Source organism: Sebastes umbrosus, chromosome 16 (genome assembly GCF_015220745.1).
Source record: "Sebastes umbrosus isolate fSebUmb1 chromosome 16, fSebUmb1.pri, whole genome shotgun sequence".
Taxonomy (NCBI): domain Eukaryota; kingdom Metazoa; phylum Chordata; class Actinopteri; order Perciformes; family Sebastidae; genus Sebastes; species Sebastes umbrosus.
Window position 1 is genome coordinate 17729221 of NC_051284.1, and position 23981 is coordinate 17753201.

The window sequence follows — 23981 nt, forward strand, 5'->3', positions numbered from 1 at the left end:
GAAGTGGATGCAAATTAACCCCGTGAGGAGGGTGTGTTTAGTATAAGCAAACACTAATTATGGTCCAGTCAGACAGTGGGGCAGTCTGGGGCTACTGAACCTCCAACACTGATCTACTGTAGTGTCAACAACACTGATTGAATCAGCTCACATGCTCCTAACAGGCCCCGTGTAACAGCTTGCCACCAGACTGAACTTACAGTATCTATGGATTTATCATAAACTATCACAAAGGAGCTTTTCACAGGCTCCAACCACGATGGAGATAAAGGACGAAGAGATAGGTAGGGTAGGAAACTTCCTCAAGCTCATCCCTTTTTTCAATCCCTTCTTCCCTTCTTTAAGTTAAAACAGGAGTCAAGAGACATAAGCCGGGCGAACATTACCTCACCCCCGTGTTTGATTTAGTGCAGATGTGAAGCGGAGCGAGGCGGGATCGTTTTTTAGGAACGTCAGAGAGGGCCCACGTTTAGGGCAGCCACTGTGTTTACATAGTTTTTACCTCTGTCTCTCTCTCTCATCCACTGTGCCTCCATACCCCCCTCCACACTCTTTTGTCTGCCTCTCAAAGGGGGACTGTTTCACCTCTCCTCCATGGACTTTCACTGACCTGTTTTTCTTTCCCTTTTTATTACTCCACTCATTGCCCTTTTGTGGCATCCACCCCCCCCCCTCCTCTTCCTCCTCTTCCTCAGTCCAATATGAGTAACATTTGCATTGTCTAGCTGCAGAAGTCATTCCTCTCTGGAAACCCGGGGAGTACGAGTCATTAAGACTCGAGTGGAAAATCAGACAAAGAATTATATATTTGTGTTGCAAACTGACACGATTTAACGAGCAGCTAATTAAAATAAATCAATAGCACTGCGGCATGCTCGCTCCCCTGTCTGTCTCTCTTTTCTCGCTCCGATTTTTTCTGTCAGCGCAAAAGAGGTGGAAGGAATACTGCAGTGTGGAGCAATGCTATTCTAGTGATGGTTTTACCCTTAAAATCAGGCTTCAACTACCGCCTGTGCATTATGATGAATAAGAAAGAACTCACTGGCTCATCACAAAAGAGTACGGGGCCGATACAATGTGAAATATACAGTAATAATCCCAGATGTAACGCTCTGAACTACAACAGCAAGACAAACAACAAAGGAAACAAACATAGACATCTCCCTCTATTTACCCTCCCATCTAACACCTTCTCCCCTCTTCCCCCTGTCCAGTGAGGGCATGTCACCCCTGGGCCTTGCAGTCCAGCAGCCTGACCCCTGCATGGCGGGCTGTGCGGCCCCAGCTGCTGACTGTCCGTCAAACACCTCCAGAGCAGCGTTGGGCCAGGAAGACCACGCTTGTTGCCCCTTTGATCCGGCAAGCAGCAGCTGCTGCTCCACACAGCAGCACTTTGTTCCTCTGTCTCCTCACCACACTCTGTCCTACGGCACAAAAACGCTGAATCCAGTGCAGAAGTGGAGAAAGGAGGAGAGGAAAAAAAAATGTGGGGGTTATGGAGGGAGAAGGGAGGGGGGGGGATTTTTTCCTCAACATCAACAAGCTCTGACAACGGCAGCGGGGTTTTTTCTTGGACCCGACACAGCTCTCAGGCATCTTGACGCTTCACCCTCCCTTCTCTTTTAAGAGATATGATAGTTATTGTTCAAATCAGCCAGGGTGAATGGAATGGACCGAGGCCAAGCCTGCCCCAGGCGTCAACACACCTGTATGAAAGAGACCTTATTGTAGCAACCCAACATGGCTAACCTGCCCTAGCTCTACCAGTTTTCTGATGTTAGGAGGGAGGGTGCTCTCTCTACCCAGACAGTCCCCTAATATTTCCCGTCATTAACCTCCCTTTCCTCAGAGGCTGGCACCTCTGCCCTGGAATGTTTTTACTAACGCTGTTATTTTTGAATATCACCAGCAGACAGGGGGGATTAAGGAAAGACTTGATCCACATCTCCCTTGTTAGCGAGGCCCCTCTTGCTCTTACTCTTGGGCTCCCTCCCTTAAGACAACACCTTATTAACGTGCATAGGTGCACAAACGGTATTCTCTGCCTGCCCAGGAGCCGAGGGACCAGCAGCTGTGTTTTAAGAGCATCTGAAAACATTCAACATATGTCAATATTATCCTCCCCCCCCCACCGTCAAAGGTTCAGGCACATAGCGCGTGACAGAGGTCGTCAAGCGCTGGAAGGTAACGCTCATTCCCCTTACGCCGGTTTCTCACCTTTTTGGGTGGGTGAGGGCTTCCTGCTTTCATGCAGGGCCAGCGAGAAATAGAACAGAGACGTGCTGGCAGGCTGGCACACAAACACAGATATTCACACACACACAAGTGGGGGGATAGAAAGAAAGAATGAATCCAGCTCTATCATTACCCCGGCCTACCCATCAGCCCTCCTGAGATGAGAGGGTGTGCTCACAAGATCGCCCCATTTTCTCACTTGTGAAGAAGAGTGCCACCCCTATTGCCCAGATTTCTCTTTTTTTCCCCACAATGCCAAGCCTGTTGGGCTCCTTTGTACGTCTCTGCGGCGCGGGCAGGTATAATCTCCGTTTCCATCCACTCCTCACTGCTATCATACAAATGTGTGACTTTTTTTTTTCTCCCTCCTGCACTATCTTTCCATCTCTATTTCTTTCACCCTCTCTTTGTCTCTCGCTCCATCGTCTTCTGCTTCCTTTCATTCTCAACCCTTTTCCTCCTCTCTCTCTCTCTCTCTCTCTCTCTGCCTGGTAATCGAGTGAGAGATTCCGCGACTCTGTGACTCCCCCCTTATTGTCAGATATCAAACAGGGCGGCTTTGTGGATTACCAGGGGAAGCTGATAATGGCATGATAGAGGCGTGATATTTCAAACAAAATTGAGTGTCAATTGCCTGCATCGTCTAGGCAACACAAGTGTCTGCGCCGCGGCAGCCAGGCAGGAAATAAGGCCAATCTATTTCCTTTGCTTCATATCAAACGTCTCTTCTTCTCCCTCCTTTTATAAGACTATAATGGGTTTGGCTCAAAGAGGAGAAGAAGAAGAGGGGGCCCCGCCAAGAGGGGCTTCAACAGTTACGTCCTTACGCAACACACATGCATGCTTGGGTACACTTGTACACACACTTGCAGACATTAACTCCTGAATCTCAAATGCATTAGCAGGAGTCAGAAAGCAGGGCCAATGGGAGGTTGCCCCCATTTTACCACCCCGCCCCCCAAACATATATATATATATGCACATGCTCCTCTCTCTGCTTGCCACTCACTTTTTCTCTCCTCACACTGCTGTACTATTAACCACGAATTTAGGGCAGTGAACATGAACAGCAGTTTGAGCAATTGAAAAGTGACACCTAAACCTCGTGGATAGAGATTCTCTTATGCCTCGGTTTAGGTGTCCTTAAGAGCCAGCCTACTGGGAGAGTACTGGTGTGTTTGGAAAGGGATTCTCCCTCCCACTGGGATGTCATCATCCTCTCATCATTGTGCCTCTGGCATGTGAGCGACTGTTTTTTGACCAACCGCGTTTTCCGTGATGTGTCTTGAGCGAGTGTGTTTGCACATATTAGTGACCACGAGAGTCATCGGTCAAACGTTGTCAGCTTGCCTCTGACTTCCCTATTGAATAATTAATCTTCAGTTTCAATTGCACATAATCGCTTTGACACACATAAGCACACAAACACACACACACACACACACACACATGTGCAGGCTCGGTCAGCAGCAGAGTTTAGGGCTAAAAAGCCCAGCAGCAGGCAAGTGATATAAATAGCAGTTGTTTGTGGAGGGGACTGCTGGCAGCGCTGACACTGTGGAGCGGACCACGGGGACTCTGATGTGCCTGGTGGCCTGAAGCGAGCCCTCTGCCTCTCAGATCAGCTCTACCGCTGACTGTGTGCAGCTTTGACTGGCCTCCTTCATATGTGACAGCCTCAAACAAACACGACAATCTCTTCATTTCAGCCTACACTGCAGTCTGTGCAGTCTGTTGTGAGTGATTCTTTCTCAGATGACCCCCTCAAAAGTGTTTTATTTTGTAGGTTAAGGGGAGACACACCAGGTGAATAGGGTACACTTTTTAACTAATAGATATCAACATGAAACTTCTCCAGTTGATTACTTGCATTAAGTCAGTTATTTTTTGTATTACAAGTTTCCTAAAATTTGATGTTTAAATATGCAAATGAGTCATTATCTTATTTAATATGTGATAATATGCATACATTTCCAGAACAGAAATCGGAACATTGGATAAAGCCTGCTTCAAAGTCCTTGTTTCATTTTGTTGACACATTAGAGGCAACAGGGGGAATTTGGGATATCTATTTTTATCACTTCATAAATCAGAAAATACTGTCAACAACAACAATAAAAATCAATTTTCACCATGTTTTTTAGGAATAATATATTCTATAAATCAGGCTATGAATGATATATGAACAAACTCCACTGTACAAAACCTTCAGAATATAGATAGGAATTAATCTGGAAGGTTTCGTAAGTGCTACTGAAGTGGAGATAACTGCCTTTAAAGATATGGATTGTATTCCATACATTTTGCAAGACACAATAGATATTGCCATAAAACTTCCCCAGTTGATTACTTACATTCAGACAGTTATTTCCTCTATTACAAGTTTTCTGAAATTTTATGTTTGAATATGCAAATGAGGCATTATCTAACGCTAACTTTTGGTGAATTTAGGAGAACTCTACAAATGTAAAAAGTGTAGTAACATATACACGAAATGTGTATTTTGGATGTTTTCTTTCAACTAGGCTGCAAGAAGATGAAACTATGTCACCTTATGATTAAAATATCCTAAACCAGGCATGAGTTTCACATTGACATCTGCTATTATTTCAGTAACTTTCTAACAAATGGCAGATAGATCATTTTGGAGTCTTCTTCAGCTTGTGCCTGTGAGGAAGCTGCAGAAAGCTTCAGTATAACAAGAAGATGATAAAGCAGATATGTCTTGGGGGGGCTACAGGCAGACGCCCTCCACCCCCACTAGGGAAAAGACATTTCCGCCGCCCTCCCTCCTCGCCGCACATGCTCACAGACTCCCCCGATTGAAACATCATCGTCGATAATGGGAGGGATAAATATTCATAAGCCTGGGAAGAGAGAAACCCTAGATTAGGGTAATGTACTCCTCATTGTTCTCCCCCCTTCCTTCCCTTTATCCAGCTCTTCCTCTGTTATCTCTGCATCTTGTTATGCATGTAATAGTGTTGGCTAATGGTGGCTAATTCCTTCAGCTACCTCTGATAACTTCATCAAAGCACATGTGTGTGTTTGTGCATGGGGAGAACGTGGCGGCGGCAAGATGCGCCGTTTATTTCTCACCTCTCCCAAATTGCTAATTACCGGGTTTGATGTCTCCAAGATTTTTGGGCCACGGTCCAATTAAGATTGGATTGTTTTTGTGGAGAGGGCGCCGTGACTCCCTCCCTACCTCCTCGTCTTTCCCTCCCCGTTTTCTGCTTGGCACCGACTCCGCTGATATCTCATCCATAACAGGCCTGAACTGGGGCAGAGCATGGCTTAAACAAACAAAGGGCTATATTGATTTATAGGGTCTTCCATGATGGGCTTATTGGCCTACACCTCAAAGCCACATAGGGCACCGGGCCATGAATCATAGCTTCGGAAAGAACACACACACACACACACACCACAACAGGTAAGACTAACACATTGGTGCATTGTTAAGGATGTCATTACAACTCGCTTTCTCTTTCATATCCAAAAACACGCTCACAGTGTGTTAAAGGAGGGGGGGAGGGAGGTTGTTTTGAACGTGACACCATGCAAACATAGAAGCTCATTTACATGCTGTTACTGTATATCCAAAACACAGGGATAGAGGGAGAGCAAAGTGTGAAAGAGGGAGGTAAACAGAGAGAAAGAGAAAGAGTGAGAGAACGAGCATGCCTGGACAGAGAGAAAATACCTTGTAAGAGGTTCACAGAGTTTAAAGAGCTCAGCCAAAGAAGGAGCTCCTGTCCTCTCTGGCTCCAACACACACACACACACACACACACACCCTCAAGGCCATTCTGTTACACCTGGTCACCTTTATCCTTTTTAGTCCCTCGCACCCTCACCCCTCCCTCCAAACGCATACACCCAAACGCATAGACAACGTTCAGCATCACCACATAGATACACATAGCAGCACCCTGTGGCTAACACACAGCTCCTCTGGCTATCTCCCTCAGTAGATAAAACTAATTATTCCAAATCTACTCTGTCAGGTTGTCTGATCCTCTGGGGCCTCAGTTTAAATCTCTCTGTCTGTCTCACTGCCTCTCTCTCTCAGTCATAAGCCACAAAAAGACCAAGAATCTGTGCCAACTGACCTCCAGAGTAAAAACATAAACAGCCGTAAAGACACATATATAGCAGCATCATAGCAGCTGAAGCGTCCTTTGTGGAAACAGACCAATCCACACAGACTGACCTGAACTTTTCCTTAAATGCACTCCAACACTAATCAAATCCATTAAAGCTGCAGTGGGTAGAAATGGAGCAAATGTGATTTAAAAAAAGTTAATTTTATAAAACAGTCACTATATCCTGACAATAGTGCATGAGACAGGTAATCTGAAAATTTTTTGCCTTTGCGTCATCTGCAAGATTTCACAGACCGGAGGAAAACAACCAGTCAGAGCTGATCTGGAGCCTGCCGTCTTTGAGCAGCCGTCAATCACTCGCAAACTCCGATCAAACAGTCAAACTAGGCAGCGCTATAATCAAATATTAATCAATATTCTGTTACTGTAATGCCTATTTCTCGCCTCAAATGTTTTCAGAAACATCTTGTAGTGTACTGTTTAGCTGTAAAATGAGAAAGTTTGTGACCCGGCAGCCATGTTGAGATCAGTTGAGGAAATACCAAACACCGCCCACCAGCCGGAGCACAGCCAATAGGAGCGCTCAATAGGAAGGCTCTCTCTCTGAAATGACCTGTGATTGGCCAAAGTCTCGCGTCATAGATTTTTTAAAGCCTGAAAACAGAGCCATGCGGAGGAGCAAAACTGTAGTTATCTCTCAGAACACTTGAATTACAAAATGCTGAAAGGTTATTATGGAATTTTTTCCCAATGATGCCAAAAACATTCTGCCTACTGCCACTTTAAAAAAGCAGTGATCAAACCTGGTGCTCTAAACAACTTTGAAAAATCACCAAAAAAAAAAAATGCATGACGTCACCGAGCATACAATCCAAAAGGACTTATGCACCTATTCATACGTCTAGTCCCTCTGCTGGCACTTGCCGTTGGCACCCATGTCAGGCTTCAGAGCTAAATAACAGGCCAATATCCCAGGGTTTCCAGCTGCACGCCCTGAAAGCCCATGGAGAAACCATTCGTCCCAATGAGCTCTAAAGGCAAATGGAAGCTCATAAACAGAGACTTGACTGTATAGACTTTGCATTTTATCTTTCAGCAGTTTCCCCTTTTATGGGCCAGGGACCCCTATAAGAGGGGGGTGGGAGGGAGGGATGAGCAAGATGGGGAGGATGGCAGGGAGAGAGGGAGGATGACAGTAAGGATGTTAAGAAAGACGGAAAGAGCAGAGGAATAAGAATGAGGTACAGGTTGGCAGAACGAGACAGAGGAGAACCGGGGTCACAAATCTTGCTGCTATTCTAGTACGTGACATCTTCGCTCGTTTGCGGCTGCTCATTAACAAACAATACTGCTGTGAAATTGGTTTAATGACAAAGTAATAAAATTGCTATTCTGCTCACAGATGGCCTCAGGCACAGGGAGATTCTGGCAGGCTTACTGTGGCTGCCCGTGTGCATTAAGCTGCTTGTTCATGAAAACAGCATCCTACACTTTCTTTCTCACTATCACCAACCTTTTTTTTTTTTTTTCCTTCTTTTTAAGTTCTTCCTCTTCCTGCAAATGAAATAAATTAACCTACTTTCCTCCCTTGTATTCTCCTTGAATTCTCCCTCTCCCACACTCTCACCCTCTTGCTCTGCCCTCCGAGTTCCTCTCTCTCTCTCTGGTGTATTCTCTCTCTCTCTCTCTCTCTCTCTCTTTCTCCAGTTCTCACCCCTAGTACAGAAATTACCATCTTAAAATAAAAAAAGAAGGCTAGCCCACGCAAACGCAGCTCGACTTCATTTCAAACGCGGAGCCCTTGTTATTAAACGACCCACCAATAAAACCAAGCCGTTGAGGAATAAAAGAGCCAAAAGGAGCAGAGAAGTACAAAGACCTCCCTCCTCCCCATCTCTCTCCATCTCTCTCCATCTCTCTCTCTCTCTCTCTCTGTAATGCCTCTTTCAGCTCTCTATCTTGCCTCGTCTGGCTTCGTTCTCCTCGCATGCCGTCTTTGCTGGGAGAATTCCACAGCCTTGGAGAGTCTTGAGCGTGTAATGGGAAAACAAGTAAAAAAAGCATTCATTTTTGTGCATGATCGCCCGACACTGCCAATTTTTTTTTTTTTTTTTTTTTAAACCACCACCTGTTTTTCATAACTGTAGACACACAGCGAGGTGGGCACCGGGCTGCTGCATGGCCACGGTGGGTGTCCTTGCCACGCCGTGACCCAATGTGCCCCCAGTGCCTGATAAAGTGGGAGTGGGTCCTGTTAATCACACTGAGCGTTTCAACAGCGCCATGTGTTCATATACTGTGAGTGCACACATAAACACAGTGGCGCACATTAGCATCAGCTGTTCAAGGCTACCGCGGCTTATCCTGTAAGTACGGCATGTGTCTAGATTGCACCGCGAACAGATATTTGGATGTGTAACAACTGCGGAACAAAATGGAAAAACAAAATGAGACCTACTCCAACAGGCAGCCTGTTCTGTTTCACTCTGCCAATAATGAAAATATGGTTTTCCAAATGTGTTTTCTCTCTCCAAAACAGATAAAATGGGATTATTATTACAGCATCAAGAAAGCAAGCCAGATCAAATGAACTTAGCGGGTAGGGGGTGTTGGTAGGGGGGCTGGCACTTGGGATCTGACAACAGAGTCAATTCTGCTAATTAACTGCCAATTAGCGGTCCCTAAATGAGAGGGATCATGATGCCTGTGTTGGCAGCGCCCCGATAGTCTCTCTCTCTCTCTCTCTCTCTCAGTCAGACTCACATAAACACTCATCCTCGCGCACACAGACACACACACACAGCCGCAACCTCTCCACACTCCAGCTGTATATTTAGAAAGCCAGGGGCATAAGATGGCCACTGCCGGGAGTCCCTGGTTGCAGCCAAAAAAAGGCCTGACATTTCCATCTGGGTCAAAGTTAGACAGATAACCAGCAACTTCAGTCAACTAGCCCACCAGTGTGACAGAGACGGAGATACAGAGAAGAGCAAGGAGAGGGAAAAGGGACCTCAAAAGCCTCTGTGAGATTCATAAGACTTAAATACTTAAATAGAGAATGTGGAAAAAAAGGGGCGGCTGGGCCGGTTTCATAGCTTTATGTTACATTTGGAAAATATTAGTTATTATTTTGCATTTCATTATGGGTTCGCCCGCCAAACCAGAGGATCATAAAAAATCATAAAAAAATCATAAAAGCCAGTGTTTCTAAGTGTCTCGTTGGACTGGCTGAACGGGGGATGGAAAATGCTTTGAGAAAGAGCAGATTTGGCTGTGCTTTTTCTCTTTCTTGTGTTCTCAGATGCTACAATCAAAATGTGCTTGACCGTTAATAACACTTTGCATGTGAACCTGTAGCGCAGCTTCTATGAACCTCCTTGAGTGGTTTAAACTTTGAGAAGTTCGGAGAGAGAGAGAGAGAGAGAGAGAGAGAGAGAGAGGGGGTAAAACGAGGATCTGAATGGGAATGGGTGAGCATGCTGTGAAGAGAGCTACAGTGCAGTCAGCTTAGAGCTAGCTGAACTCAGTTTATCTGCATGCTGTGCTATACGCATATAATCTGGGAGGAGAATCTGAATTCTAAATTGATGAAGTAAATGCCTGTGAAGGGATATGAGTGTAATGACTTTTGAAAAGTATGTCTTTTATATCTGTAGTATCCTTTAGACCTCTCTTTTTAGCTTTTATTTTAATTTATTCCACCTGCGCACCTGTCTTATACGACCATTTACTGGACGCAGACGTGTACATACTGCAGTTTCGATAGTCTAGTTTTATTTTTGACGGATTCTCAACAAAAAAAAACAATCAGTGCACCATGCCCTGCCCTGAATGGCCGGAGAGATTGAGCCTATTTCATCTCCTCAGTGGGCACAGGCTGCTTGGCGCCGTCGTCTGGCGGATATCCTTCCCTTATCATGTGACCTGTGCTCCGACAGGGGGCAAAGGTTGGCTGCGATCCGCCCCTGTGTCTTAATAACTCACTCATTGTATTCCTTTCTGCCGCTAATTAGAGCCTCTCCCCTGTGTGTGTGTCTGTGTGTGTGTGTGTGTCTGTGTCTGTGTGTGTCTATGCATGTATTCCCCCCTGGACTGTAGAGAGGAGGCAGAGAAGTAAAAATAGAGTGTGGCTTAGTGCCCTCTTTATTGTTATTAGTGCTCCAGTGGCACAGCAGTCAGTCATCATAGATGCCAAGAACTGACATATTCACTCTCTGGCTCGCTCTGCCTCTCTCTCTCCTCTCTCTCTGCCGTGGAAATGACCAACTGGCTGCCTGTGAGATGAGGGAATAATGAGGGGACGATTTCCTTCCTTTTTTTAGATGCTGTTTCTCTCAGTCATCTGTCATCGGCGTCATCTCTCAGGCCCATGTAATAACCCTGCGTGCATGTGTGTGTGTGTGTGTGTGCATTGCTGCAGTGGTAAATAACGGCAGGATAGTTTGGTGTGTGTGCGTTTATGGCAGTGAGTGAGGGCACATCGTGCTGGGTCTGACGCTGAGACATGAAAGGATTCGGTCAGGCCCCATTTAGCCCAGACTGATAGCAGGACACCAGGAGCTGCTGAGGCAGGCAAATAAACCGCTAGATACTGTAAACTGGGAACGCTTCTCCAGCGCCGTAGACACCCGAGTCTGCCGTTTCACCTGCTATCGCTATCCCAGAATGCCATGTGTGACACGGCCCTCACCTTTTTCCCCGCAATCTTAAACAAATGCAATTACATGTCAGACCACTCCCCGATTCTGTTAGCACGACGCCAGTCGTCTCAAATGTGGCCAGAGCAAACACACTATACCTAATGGTCAACTAATGGTGTCCTGCCACACTGTACACGCATCACATCTCTGAACATATTTAGAGAGCATAGTGTCCCATTAGTAATAATGTGCACATACACACACACACACACACACACACACACAGGCTATACTATTAACTGGATAATCAAGTCCTCCTCCTCATCTGCTCACCACCAGCGCAGTGAGATTGTGGACTTTAACCTTTCCCTTTGTTCCTTATTAACATCAGACAGCTAATGGGGTGTGGGGCTACAAACAGGTGAGGCTGCCAGCTAATGATATAGACCAGATATAGAACCAGGTGAAGTGTCAGACAAAAGGTTTCAGCTGGAAGTATGGGTTTTTGTTGTCTGTGCGTACAGGTGAGCTGCAGGTAAACGTACAGGGAGGCGTCGGTTGGAGGTTCGGGGAGGTTTGATGGGGCAAGTGGGGAGAGAGCGAGATGCACTGTCTATTGACTATCACACAGAGCACCCTTGTGCCCTCGCTGGGCTGCGATTGTGCCGGCGGACAAAGCCCTGATTCAGCACATCCTTTCCCCGGGGGAGAGCTCTGGAAACCGAAGACGGCGGCCGTCCCCTCCTTTTCCCCCCCCCACTCATCCTCTGCTTCTGTCTCTCCCTCCCTCTGTCTCTATCTGCCTCTCTCTGGCCAGTAACGTGGCAGCGGCCGTGCATCAAAGGGAACTACAGAACAATGCAAGGGGCCAGCCAGGAATTTGAAGAGGAACAGGAATTTCATATGGCAGATTTCTGTCATATCCTGGGTGGAACATCTCAGCGGCAGAAACCAAAGAGTGGCAAAAAGCGAGGGCACAACCCAAACAAAGCGATATTTAACTGTAACTGCCTGGTAAAGCACTAGGGTGGAAAGAAAACTTCAGCATCCTCTCTTTCTCATCTTTCCCTCACTGTAAAACAGCCCATAATGTGGCAGCATCCACCCGGCGAGTTGACAACACCCAGAAAGCACCAAAGATAGACCAGCAGACTCTAAGCTTCTCTAATGACTTTATTTGTGAAAATTGATTCCCGGTGTGTTTTTGTTAACACGGCTGGTGTGACATTAATACGCAGCTCCATGACCACCTATGCGTATGTGTATGTGCGTGTGGAAACGGGGGTTCGTGAGGATGTTACCCAGCACGAGATTCTTTCAGACCTCTTTATAAATGGATCTGAGGCATTTCAGTGCCAGGCTTGGATTTCATGGCCTCTGAGAAGGCTGGGACTCTTCCTATATCTATCTCTGTCGACGTCTCTGTCTATTTCTCTCGCTCTCTCTCTCCCCTCGCAGACTATTTCTGCATTAATCACCATGACACAGGCAAGGCAACTCAATTTTCTGCTCCTGTAGGTAAGGTGCGTGGCGTCCCGAAACGGTGGCACGAGGCATGAAACAGGCAAGCGGGGGCTAATCTTTGGTTACTGGTGTAATTGAAATGCTATCCACACTGTAGGGTGCATTAAAGTCTGATAACAGCGGTTCCTGTGGCCAATTTAAGTAGCTTGACTTCCCTTGGCTAGAAAGGAATAAAGAAAAGGGTGAGAGAGAGAGAGAGAGAGAGAGAGAGAGAGTCAGGATGGAAGGGGGGAGGACGAGGGAGGGGGCTGATAGATAAGGCCGACAAACCAGGCTAATTCTCTAGGCATGTTTCTCATTGTGATCCAGGAAAAATGAGGAAAAAAATGTATCGCAGAACCAAAAAATCAATTGACCCTCGGGTGGCTTGTCAGGCTGCGAGTCTGATAAACCTAAAAGCTTCGTTAATGTCGGCCTGCCTGTACCCAACAGATAGAGCACTTTGTAAATGAACCCGCTTTGATAAATATATTAAGGAAAGCTGTGAATAAAAGGCACAGACTTGTCATTTGTAAATAGAACCCCCGCTACATGGAATTAGAATGATAAAATGGGGTTCCATATAATTAAGTTTGTGTAAGACCTGAAATCCGTGCAAATACCTTCCCGGAAATTTGAAAGGAAGCTGTCAGTTCAATTAATCTGAACATCACCCTGAGAATGTACTGAACAAAATTAAGCTGCAGATAAAACCTGGGCTAGTATTTTGATAAGTAATTCCTGTATCATTTCTTTGCTTCTGTGATCATTTTATTTAATCCACCACCCCCAGTTATGTGCTAAGCCATCTACAAAGGCCCTGCTGGCCAGGCCACCAAAACCTTAATCCACCATATAGCTTGTGTAAAATAGGGAGGGGGTGGAAGGCAGTTTTGCCTTTTGTGGGGGCACCAGTGGCGGTGCTAGGTATGGTGTTTTTGGATGAAGGGGTGGGGTGGGTGTGGGGGTAGCTTATGCCTTTCTCCCTTAAATATATCCCACTGAATCCATGTGCATCAAGCCACAAAGACCACTGACTTAGCCGCAGAACACTTGCGGCCGATAACACCGGAACATCCTGTGGTAGCTTACATGTAATAATGTTACAAAGGTTGTCTGTGTGTGTATCAACGCGTGTGCACATCCGCCGCTCGTGTCTACGTGCGACGGGGAGGGCTGTGCATAAACGGTTTTCACACTTGGCTGGGAGAGGGGAGGCGAAAGGCTTTTGAAAATGAAAGGCAGAGCGATGCTGGTGGTGGAGATAGGGCAGGCGGAAATCTTGACTCACCAGTTGTTTACTTGTAAGATGGTGAGGCCTGTGTCTTGGGCTAGCTGCTTCTTCTGCTCTTCAGAGGGGTATGGGTGCTGCAGGAGCAAACAGAGAGAGAAACACACACTCAAATGAGTCTCTTTGACATACAGATTAACATAAATATTCACGTATATATATATATAAGCACTCATAAAGGGAGCACATGCTCCGAGTCAAGTTGCCTATTACTGTATGTATTCAATACGGTCCCGTGTTTGTTGTATTGTGTAACCCAAGACTGCACCTTCTCGTGACCTCCACCCAACCCTGCCCCTCCCTTGCACTGTATAGACATTCACAGCTTACATGTGTCCACCCACACACACACACACACACACACCCACACACACACACACCCACACACACACACACGCGCGCACAATTCAGTGTTAAACCTGTCAGAGCTGGCCGAACAAGTTTGTCAAAACTGTCAACTGTGAAAACCCCCTTCCCTATCCCCACACCGCCCACACAAAAACAACATATAGTCTACACACCGAACATATGAGCCACAAAAATATGAAAGAAACACGCTGACGAACAAGACTTTCAAGCAGACCTAACGCGGATACTGTGGCGTCTGAGAATCCTTTCATAATGCCGAGCAACAGAATGAGTGGGTGCAGATTTGCGGCGAATACATTTATCTTTCCGTGAATGTCTGACATGCATCCTGGTGGTGGCTCTTTTCATAGAGAGCAGCTGAATACAGACTAATGCTAAAAGAGCAGAATGCTGCTGTGAAATCTCCTCCACAGCCTTTCGCCAAGATTTTTTACCTGAAAATGTAATTCTGCGACCAGGGCTGCAATGATACTATTTCTGTCAGGTCCAATCTGGAGAACATGGGCTGATATAAATGGCAGACCTTGGGCTGCCTTGCTCCCCCTGGGCTTGCTATGAAGCATGACAAAACAACAGTGATCGCTGGTGACAGATGTCTTTAAGGGCCAGATTAGGAGTCGGGGCGCACGCAAACGAAACAAATGAGACACTATGTGTTTCATTCAGCCACTGTAGACGGAGAGCATGCACGTACGCAGAGCTGCAACATTCACATGTGCAAACAGAAATGCACGCGGACAAATATTCATAGACGTGACACCTGCAAATCCAAACACACAAAAAATGTATTTTAAAAACTGACGCTTAAATCCTCTGGTTTCCAGCTCCATTAACACACATTCTTCCCCTTCAAGGAAAACACCTTTAGCCTCGTGACTTTTTTTCAGCTCCACATTCATTGAGAAAGCAAATTTCATGAAGCTGGTTAATGCCCGCCTGGCTCGGGTTAATTGAATCCAATTTTAACTTGAAATGATAACAGTTGCTCAAGAACAATGTTCTCATTTACTGCTGAATTAATCGATGCAAGTGAGGTTTCATATCAGCCGAGAGGACGATTTCTCCTTTCAGGTAGCGCTGCCTGTCGGAACGTAGTCTGTTTTAATTAAAGGAGAGATGAAAAAAAAAAAAAAAGTGGTTCGAGGAATGTGCTCAATTAATAACAAACAAGGCTGAGATTGGACAAATAATGAGTCCCGGCTGCAGAGAAGGGATTACTCTGATTTGTACTTGTGTATGCAGTCCCTTTTAATATGCTAAAATTATTAACAAAGGAAAGATGATAATGCTTGCATAGAAATACATTTTTTGATTGCCAGGTGCTGACATTTCCTTGGCTAGGGAAGACAGAGCAATGTCTATTGGTTCCTGTGTGAGTGCACGTATGTATGTGTGTGTAAATGAGCTCAGTAGTGTGCAACAGATATTCATATCTACATCCCCATGTGTGTGTGTGTGTGTGTGTGCGTGTTTGTGTGTGTCCGCCTTGGACAACAACATGTAATAAGAGTACACCCTCCCCCTTACACTCCTGGGCTTCCTAGGCGTTTTCACATTAGCTATGACCTCGGTCACGATCACAACACTCGCTCGCAAATATAACAGGACACACACTCCCTCCCACTCTTTTATTTTTATGTACGCGCACTACACAAACACATACACAAATTGAGACGGAGCTAAAGATGATGTGGTATGGAGGTGTGGGGAGAGGAGCAGCCTAGATTGGAAATGGGAGTGGGTCATTTACATTGTATTAAGGCTTCCTCAGCCGCTCAAGCCCGGACCCGGTCATCAATCGCCCACTGTCAGCCGAAGCGCGCTTTAGCCCGGTGATAAATACGCCGGCCAGCGGCGTATCGTCCAGCAGCCACCGCGTAATGAATGGTTCGAACAAACAAGAAAGATGTCTCATCAAGGAGAGTGGGGACGTTAAAGCCCCCCTCGCACACAAAACCCCTGAGTAAGGAGATTTACTCTGACCACATAGACACTACACAAAAAAAAATCCTATTTCGTTCATCTCATACCCTTCTCAGCCCTCGCTCATTCCTCTCTCCTTGCCTCCCTGTGTCAGACTACATCACCCTCCTGCAACCCCAACACTTGCATGTACTTGCACATATGCACCACACACACATACAAACATACACACAATATGTCCTCAACTCTCTCTCTCTCGTCTTTCTTGCTAAACCCCCTCTCCCCGACACACACATACTTTTTACGGCTGTGACTGCAGGCCACCCACACTTTACGTTGTGGCAGCTTTCCTTAAAGCATGGTGCTCTGAAATCTCAGCTACAGAAAATGGTGTGGTGGCAATGGCGACACACACACACACACACACACACACACACACACACACACACACACACACAGACGTGAGAAATCAGCCGGCATGGTGGGCTCGGTGGTTACAGGGCTGCAGCAGCCGTGAAATTGGAGAACGGCTATTTAGACCTCTGTGTAACCTCTTAATGTTAATTGCCACAGTAAAAAAAAAAAAAAAAATGTTAGTAAATCACCCAATGAGCAAATCGGATATAAAAAGAGTAAACGTGAGATGAATCGGTGAATAAATATTAAACAGAATCAGAGTGCTAAATCTGTTCTAATGTGTTTCTTCCTGGAGATGTCCTTCCCTACCCTCAGGAGACGGTATGACATGGTTATTTAATGGATGAAACACAAACACGGAGCGAGATCAAAGATGGTATTGATAATCTCCCCCACTAGCTTTGGATCCGCTCAATATGTTCAGTTACAAACACCAAGGCCAATATTGCTTAAAAGAGGATTGACCGCAAAACGTAAAACAGCCAGTCTATAAATAATTAGAGCCAGAAATGAGCAGCTTCAATTTGTTGTCCGGGCAGCACCGGATCGAAAACAACTCTGTTAATTATGCTAAAGCCTGTTAATGGCACAAGCGTGCACTTTCCTGATGCACACATGTTGTCCAACTCCTACAATCTGACCTAAAAAAAGCACAGCCAAACATAAACACAGGCACATACGCAGGTGGATCACATTCTGCCAGTCATTGAGAATGGAGCTGTGTGTGTGTGTGTGTGATGGCTAAATTACAGGGTGTGATGTGTGCTGTGCTCTCTGATAGCGCTGGATGTAATGGCCCCTGTGGTTGCTGAGTATTACAAGCTGAGGTGGCTCCATCATCTGCTGCGTACGGTCCTTAAACCCCCCCTGAGCCCCAGCTTGGCGTTTCACCATATACAATAACCACATCTACTACTGGACCACTCTCACTTCGCACCACACCTTTCGCACCCCCACACCGACTCCACTCATTCAACATTCAGCTCGCTATATATCAGATTCATACTCTCCCGACACCTATTTGCTGCCGTCGTCAAACCCCACAGCCCGATCATTATCCCTCGCCGCTTTTCCCCCACTCTGCCCCTTTTCCCCTCCGCTCGCCGAACCTGCAGCCCCCTTTTTTTTGCCTGAGCTGCCGGTGGACCACGTTGATGAATGACATCATCAGTGTGTGACATGAGTTATAGAGCCAGGTCACAAGGTCGCGGTGGCTTGCAAACCTATTCCATGCTAATGACTCCCAGGAAATCACAGGCCATTGGCTGTTTACCCTGTTGCCGTGGCAACACAGAGGATTTTGCTGATGAGGATTTGTGTGTTTTCGCCCCAGTTATTTTGTCACTTGGATGGGGTTATTAGATATTCTGCACATATATTTTTCATTCTATAAAAGTTTATTTGCTTTAAAGTATTAGACTTAATAAAAAGTCCCTGAAAATGGGTTCTATTGGTACCCACGAGTCTCCCCTTTACAGACGTGCCCGCTTTATGATAATCACGTGCAGTTTGGGGAAAGTCATAGTCAAGTCAGCAGTGAGTTAGCCATGTTATGATTTGAGCAAATATTATTTTTTATGCTAAATGCAGTACCTGTGAGGGTTTCTGGACAATATGTGTTATTGTTTTATGTTGTTAATTGATCTCCTATAATAAATATATACATACATTAGCATAAAGCAGCATATTTGCCCACTCCCATGTTGATAAGAGTATTAAATACTTGACAAATCTCCCTTTAAGGTACATTTCGAACAGATAAATAATTTGGGATTAATCATGATTGACAGCCCTAAATTATATATAATACCTTTTGCATAGTTTATGTGTTGGAAGCATTTGATGGTCTTCATTGTGAGTTTGTGTCTAGTTTTACAGCATCTGTATCCCGCATTTCCTTTCATATATGCCTCCCTCACATTGATTGGAATCTTATTTGTTTTTAATCAAAGCGACCGGAGGACGATAATAATATTCACTGTCAGAAATAAACGCAATCAAATATAGGAATGACATTTTAATATGGATTCCGCATTGAGCTGGGGGTGAGATTGGCACATTTTAAATATCAAGTCGCCGTTGTTAATAATGCCACAATTGGCTTCTTTGACAAATGACAATGAGATTGAATGCATATCGGCATTACCTGGGAGATCAAACAGATATGACAAATAAATCCAGTTGGAGTTTTTCAATCCATCACGACGAGTGTTTACTATGCACAGAGCAATATGTGGCTTTTTAGCCGCAGCTTTCTGACAGACTTTGTGGTTTAAATTGAAGGATGCAGTTAATGACTTCCGTCTGTAAACATCAAATAGATTGACGAGTGACAATTAAAAAAGAAGAGCTTCATATTTCTATGACAATGATTTTTTTCAAATTTACCAGTATAAATCGCAAAGAATTATTTGTATCAGATCATAATTATGATGAGTTAAAAGCTTTGTGATTTCATAGATCAATTTGATTTATTCCATCAATTGTGAACTAATGTCTGGTTTATTCTCATACTTAGCTGAACCCAAACTAACAATTGCAAATTGAGCAAACTGGTTGAAGTTAGGGCTGTGCATTGGCAAGAATCTGGCGATACGATACGTATCATGATACTGGGGTAATGATTCAACCCTAACCCTGTATTGCGATATATTGCGATACTGTAACCAAGGCGATATAGTGCGATATTTTAATTTAATTTTAGGAAAACTGTCATAGTATAAAGAACACACCAGAAATAAACCATTTTAGAAAAAGCAAAAATAACACATTTATACTGCATGCAAAAAACTGCATGTCTGTAAATGGGAGACTCGTGGGTACCCATAGAACCCATTTTCATTCAGATATCTTGAGGTCAGAGGTTAAAGGACCCCTGTGAAAATCACCATGCCAATTTTTTCCTTGCCAAAATTTAGCATAACTTTGGACTTTTATCCTCCTTCATGACAAGCCAGTATGACAGGGTTGCTACCAATGGATTCCTTAGGTTTACTAGTTTCATATGATGCCAATAAGACTTTAGCTTTAAAACTGAGCCCGCAGCAACCTCCAAAATATTGAAAAGTGGCCGGGCCCGACGGCGGGCTGTCGGACTTTTAAGAGGTTTATTAAAAATCTATAGTGTTTTGGAGAATCGATAATATTGCGATACTCATGTGCATTGATATTTTCTTACACCCCTAGTTGACGTGTGTTAAAGTCACATAAAAAATCTATTTCCTTTTCCATCACCACCTTCATATCCACCGCCATTCTATCTTTATGCTGAACTTTCTTTATTGCTCTCTCTTTCTCTCCATCCCTCCCTCTCTTTGTGTGATTTCAGGGCGGATGGAGGTGGGAGGGAGTCAAGCGGGTTTTTTTGGGGTGTTTGTTTTATTTCACTGGGAACTACACTGCTTCCTGACAACAGTCTGAAAACAGGCAAGAATGCCACATGACTCAATGACTCAACCCCGCTGCTCTCCCTTTCTCTTTCCCTCTCTTGATTGCACACACACAGCCAACTTATAAACAGAACTCACATGATGCCAACCTACAAAACCGCACACACTGCATGCCAACCTCTTGATAACAGCAAATGAAAGTACATCCATATCTACACCTCGCACGGTCCGCATTCAGAACATACCACTACACTTCTGTCTCTCTCACTCCAGACTCCAGCGCTTCCACAATGAGTGTAAGGGCTCTCAGCGGACTGCCCTTTTGACAGTAAAACAGTGATGATTGCAAATACAAGGCGGACTGGCGAGGCCCGCGGCGTCTATTATAGAGCGAAAGGGCCCCCAGTCTGTCTGTCTGCCTCTCTGACTGGCTGGCTGGCTGGTTGGTTGGCAGTGCATCAGTACTACTACTGCTGTTGCTGCCATGGCCCGCCACAACAATCGCTGGCTGGACTCCTGAAGCCAGCTCCTGGACCTCAGCCAGCAGCCTGTTTGCTCTACACCATTAATTTATGTTCACTGGAGATGGTGCAAGGTTGTAGAGAAGCTCTACAGCATAACTGCTCCACTCGCCTGCCAAGCTACAGTAACAGTAAAAGGGGGTGAGGGGAGTCAGAAGGAGCGGTGAGGGTGAGGGAGGAGCCCTGGAGGATATGCGAGATATAGGCATCTGATTGTACCAAGCACCACGAGGCTAAATAGCAATCACTCCCACACAATCCCAATGCACCTCCAGACTTAGCGGATCGACCAACGAAAAGAGAGACGTTTTAGGGGAACGCTTCCAAATGTTAATGCATAATGATAATCAATTTTATCCAATAAAGAAAATAAAACTGTGCTCATTATCTATGCAGAAAGCTGCAAAAAGCCTCCCAAACGAGGATCAACTGAACTCAACCCATAGATCTATTGGCAACAGTTATGTACACAAACTGTGTGTGTGCTCTGTTGTGGTCCTGGTCTCGTTTGTGGCCCGCAGCCATAGAGATGCGCCTATTTAATCGTCAGATCGAGTTCATGGCTTCTTTTTCCACCACACGGCTGCCCCTCCGCTTTCAAGAGGAGGAATACGATCCCTCCATCCTTACAGCGGGGGCCTGGTCTCCTCTCAGTCTCTCCCTCTCTCTCTCTCTCTCTCTCTCTCATTTCCGTCGATCTCTCCTTCTCCTGCCGTACTCCATAGGCCCCAGCAGCTATCCCGTTCTCGCTACACGCTAACCCGTCTGGCCTTGTCTCGTATCCTCTTCACTCCACCTCTTTCTCCTCTCCTCCTCTCCTCTCATCTCGTCCCCCTCTTTCAAAGTTTCCGCTCAAGCTTTAAGCCAGGTCCTAGAGGGCAGGAATTTGGCCTGGTTTTTCAGACCAGTCTGCTGGCTTTGTTGTGGTAACTGCCTGCTCAGGGGCACCCAGCTCTGTTCTGCTCTGGCTCTGCAGCTCGCCTGATGTCAACACACAGCCACGCTCACTACTTGCTCTCAAGAAATCTTTAAAACATCTTGTTGCAATGACTACAGCTGAGCCAAAGGATCATCTTCCTACAAAGGGTTTTCTTCCTATTAAAATTCAATAACTTCAAATTTAAGTCTTTGGGATATTTTTTTTTTTTTAAATATGGTGCTCTAAAAATTAACCTCCTGTTTCTTTTATCCGCGTTGCTTGTTGGGAGTGTGAGGTAATTGGTCTCCAGCCTTTGCGAGGGACTTTTAGGGCCTATAAGCAGATCATTAGAGGCCTGGTGGGCCTGTCAAAGCAGAAGACCCACCCACTCTGCTTGCATGGGACAACCTCATGTCCACACCACTTGTCACTGTTGCCAGTCATAAAGTCACTGGGAGCACATGCTATGGTTAAGCGTAGTGAACAAACTAAGCCACTGAATAAACATCAGCACTGGTTTAATGACGTATGCACACATTGTAAAAAAAGCAATGATTTTCTTACTTTACTGACAGTTGGCCTAAGACAACCTCTAGCATGGGGGGAATAAAAAAAGGACAACACCAAATCATTTTGCACATCATTTCCAATAGAGTGATGCAGGGATGACATATTTTTGTAGGCCAACCAGGAAATTAGAATCGCATGGGTTCCCTCGACAAAAAGCCAATTGGGTTTTTCCATTGGGTTTTGGATTATTGCAGAAAATAAGCTCTGTGGCAAACACACGTTTATGATACTTACATGTTTTATTCTGTAAGACAATCTCTCCACAAATGAACACCACTTTTATGATTTTAGAAGAGTGAATACAATCACCAGTAAAGTAAAAAGCGAGTATACACAACAAGTCGGTGTGATGACGTTTTGTAGTCTCATTTAGCCACTTAAAAGCTTCAAAATTCACGAGTGGGATATTAACTGACCTATTTTTTTTGTAGAACAAAATGTTAAAATCTCTTCAGCTTGTGTTAACCACAGACCTAAATTCAGGAATCTAACTAAAAACCCATTAAAAAAAAAACATTGATTTCGAGATGAGTGAACCGGAAGTGCTAAAATGCTAACACATTTACGGATTTTAGGACTCAAACCTGCACCACTCTATGGGGGAGAAAAATAATTTCTGTTTCTGTGATTCCAAAATAATTAAAAAAACTACCTACTGACAAAGGCGGCTTTGTTTTACCTTAGGCTTCATACATAAATGTCCTGCATCAAAAAGCTCAAGGTTATTAGACACTATTCAGGAAGCTTACAGGCTACTACAAGACAGTAAAGCACTTACAACCTAGTGCCTGTTGTTGAAGTCTGTTGGTAAAAGGACTTAATATTAACATACAGAGTCTCTTTAAGTTTATCCTCTTTCTCTATTGTGTTCCGTAGACTTTGTTTAACTTCCTAAGTCAAAGTAAAGTGGTGCTGATCTTCAATTGAAATAGAAACAGAGTCATTTGTGCCGAGATGGACAGACCGAGGGAGAGAAAAGGGGGTGGGTTCGCTCTTCAAATAGAAGCTTCTGAGAGTTTCCACTTGACGGTTCTCCCTTTCATTGTGCATTAACTTAATGAGCATAAGTATTCAAATACACAACCAGGACCTCTCTCTCTTTCTAGTCTCTCCCTCTGTCTCTTTAAGACTCCACATTCTCCAGAGAAAGGCCAGTACATTCTAATAGCGAGGCCTCGGGACACAACAACAAGAGCACAACCACTTACAGAGGACAAACAAGAAACCCCCGGGGCCAGCTATGGGAATGTCAAGCCAATTTGGAAGATATCATAGGACATTTGTAATGTCAATTTTTGTTTTCAGGTCAAAAATCAAAGGCAAACATGGTGGGTAACATTTGTCCATTACAGTGCAGGCAGGAACACCCCCCTCCCCCGCCACAAAACAGCTGCAGGGGACACTTCCTGTTTGCTAATGATGCTAAATGTGTTCAAGTCAACCATGTCAAATTTTCTCTCCCTCTGAATGGACAGCTGGGCTGGAAAGAAAGAGTTTCTCTTCTCTCGTCCACTGTTTTCCTCTACCTTCTGCCAGCGAGAGAAGCTCTTAGGCCCGTGACAAGACACACTTCAGATCATGTCCCTGTCAGTGAGACAGAGGAGCATACCTGATGGTAACCATAGGCGCATTCATCTGAGATCACAAGTACTTCCATGGAACAAAGCCAGCCAAGCCCTGATCAGTCACCACCCCGTCCCTACCTGTTGTGTCTGTTCTCTTTTACTGAATGCCGTTTTTGCCTTTCAGAAATGCACGTCTTCTGAGCGCTCCTTTCATCTACGGGGTGCATGAGTCAAGGAGATATCTCCTGTCGTTGCTCAACACCCAGGGGCGGCTGGCTGCATGGGGCTGTGTGGACTGACAAATGCCCTCAGGATCTTTCACTTTCTTAATGTTCCTCAAAGCAGAGTCGACATGTGATGTGGAGTTAAAATGCCTTTGTGAAGTGCCGCCAAAAAAAAAAAAAGAGAAGGGGAAAGAGAAAAGAGGAGAAGGAGTGGTAAGGCAGGGTTATAGCTTTTAGGCCTGGTTAATAGCAGCCGATCTTTAAGTGCATTCTTCCATCCTCTCCTTGTAGTGCTCTTAGGCTCAA

The 23981-nt window shown here is 45.1% G+C and overlaps 1 protein-coding gene across 9 annotated transcripts in view; it reads right to left on the bottom strand.

Moving 5' to 3' along the window:
- The window catches only part of meis2a (Meis homeobox 2a), a 201334-nt gene that overhangs the window by 11811 nt on the left and 165542 nt on the right, over nt 1-23981 (bottom strand). For all 9 annotated transcript variants that reach the window (XM_037796591.1, XM_037796588.1, XM_037796587.1 and 6 more), the window contains one exon: nt 13779-13855. In XM_037796591.1, the coding sequence (XP_037652519.1) occupies nt 13779-13855 (77 nt within the window). The remainder of the gene's footprint in view (nt 1-13778; nt 13856-23981) is intronic.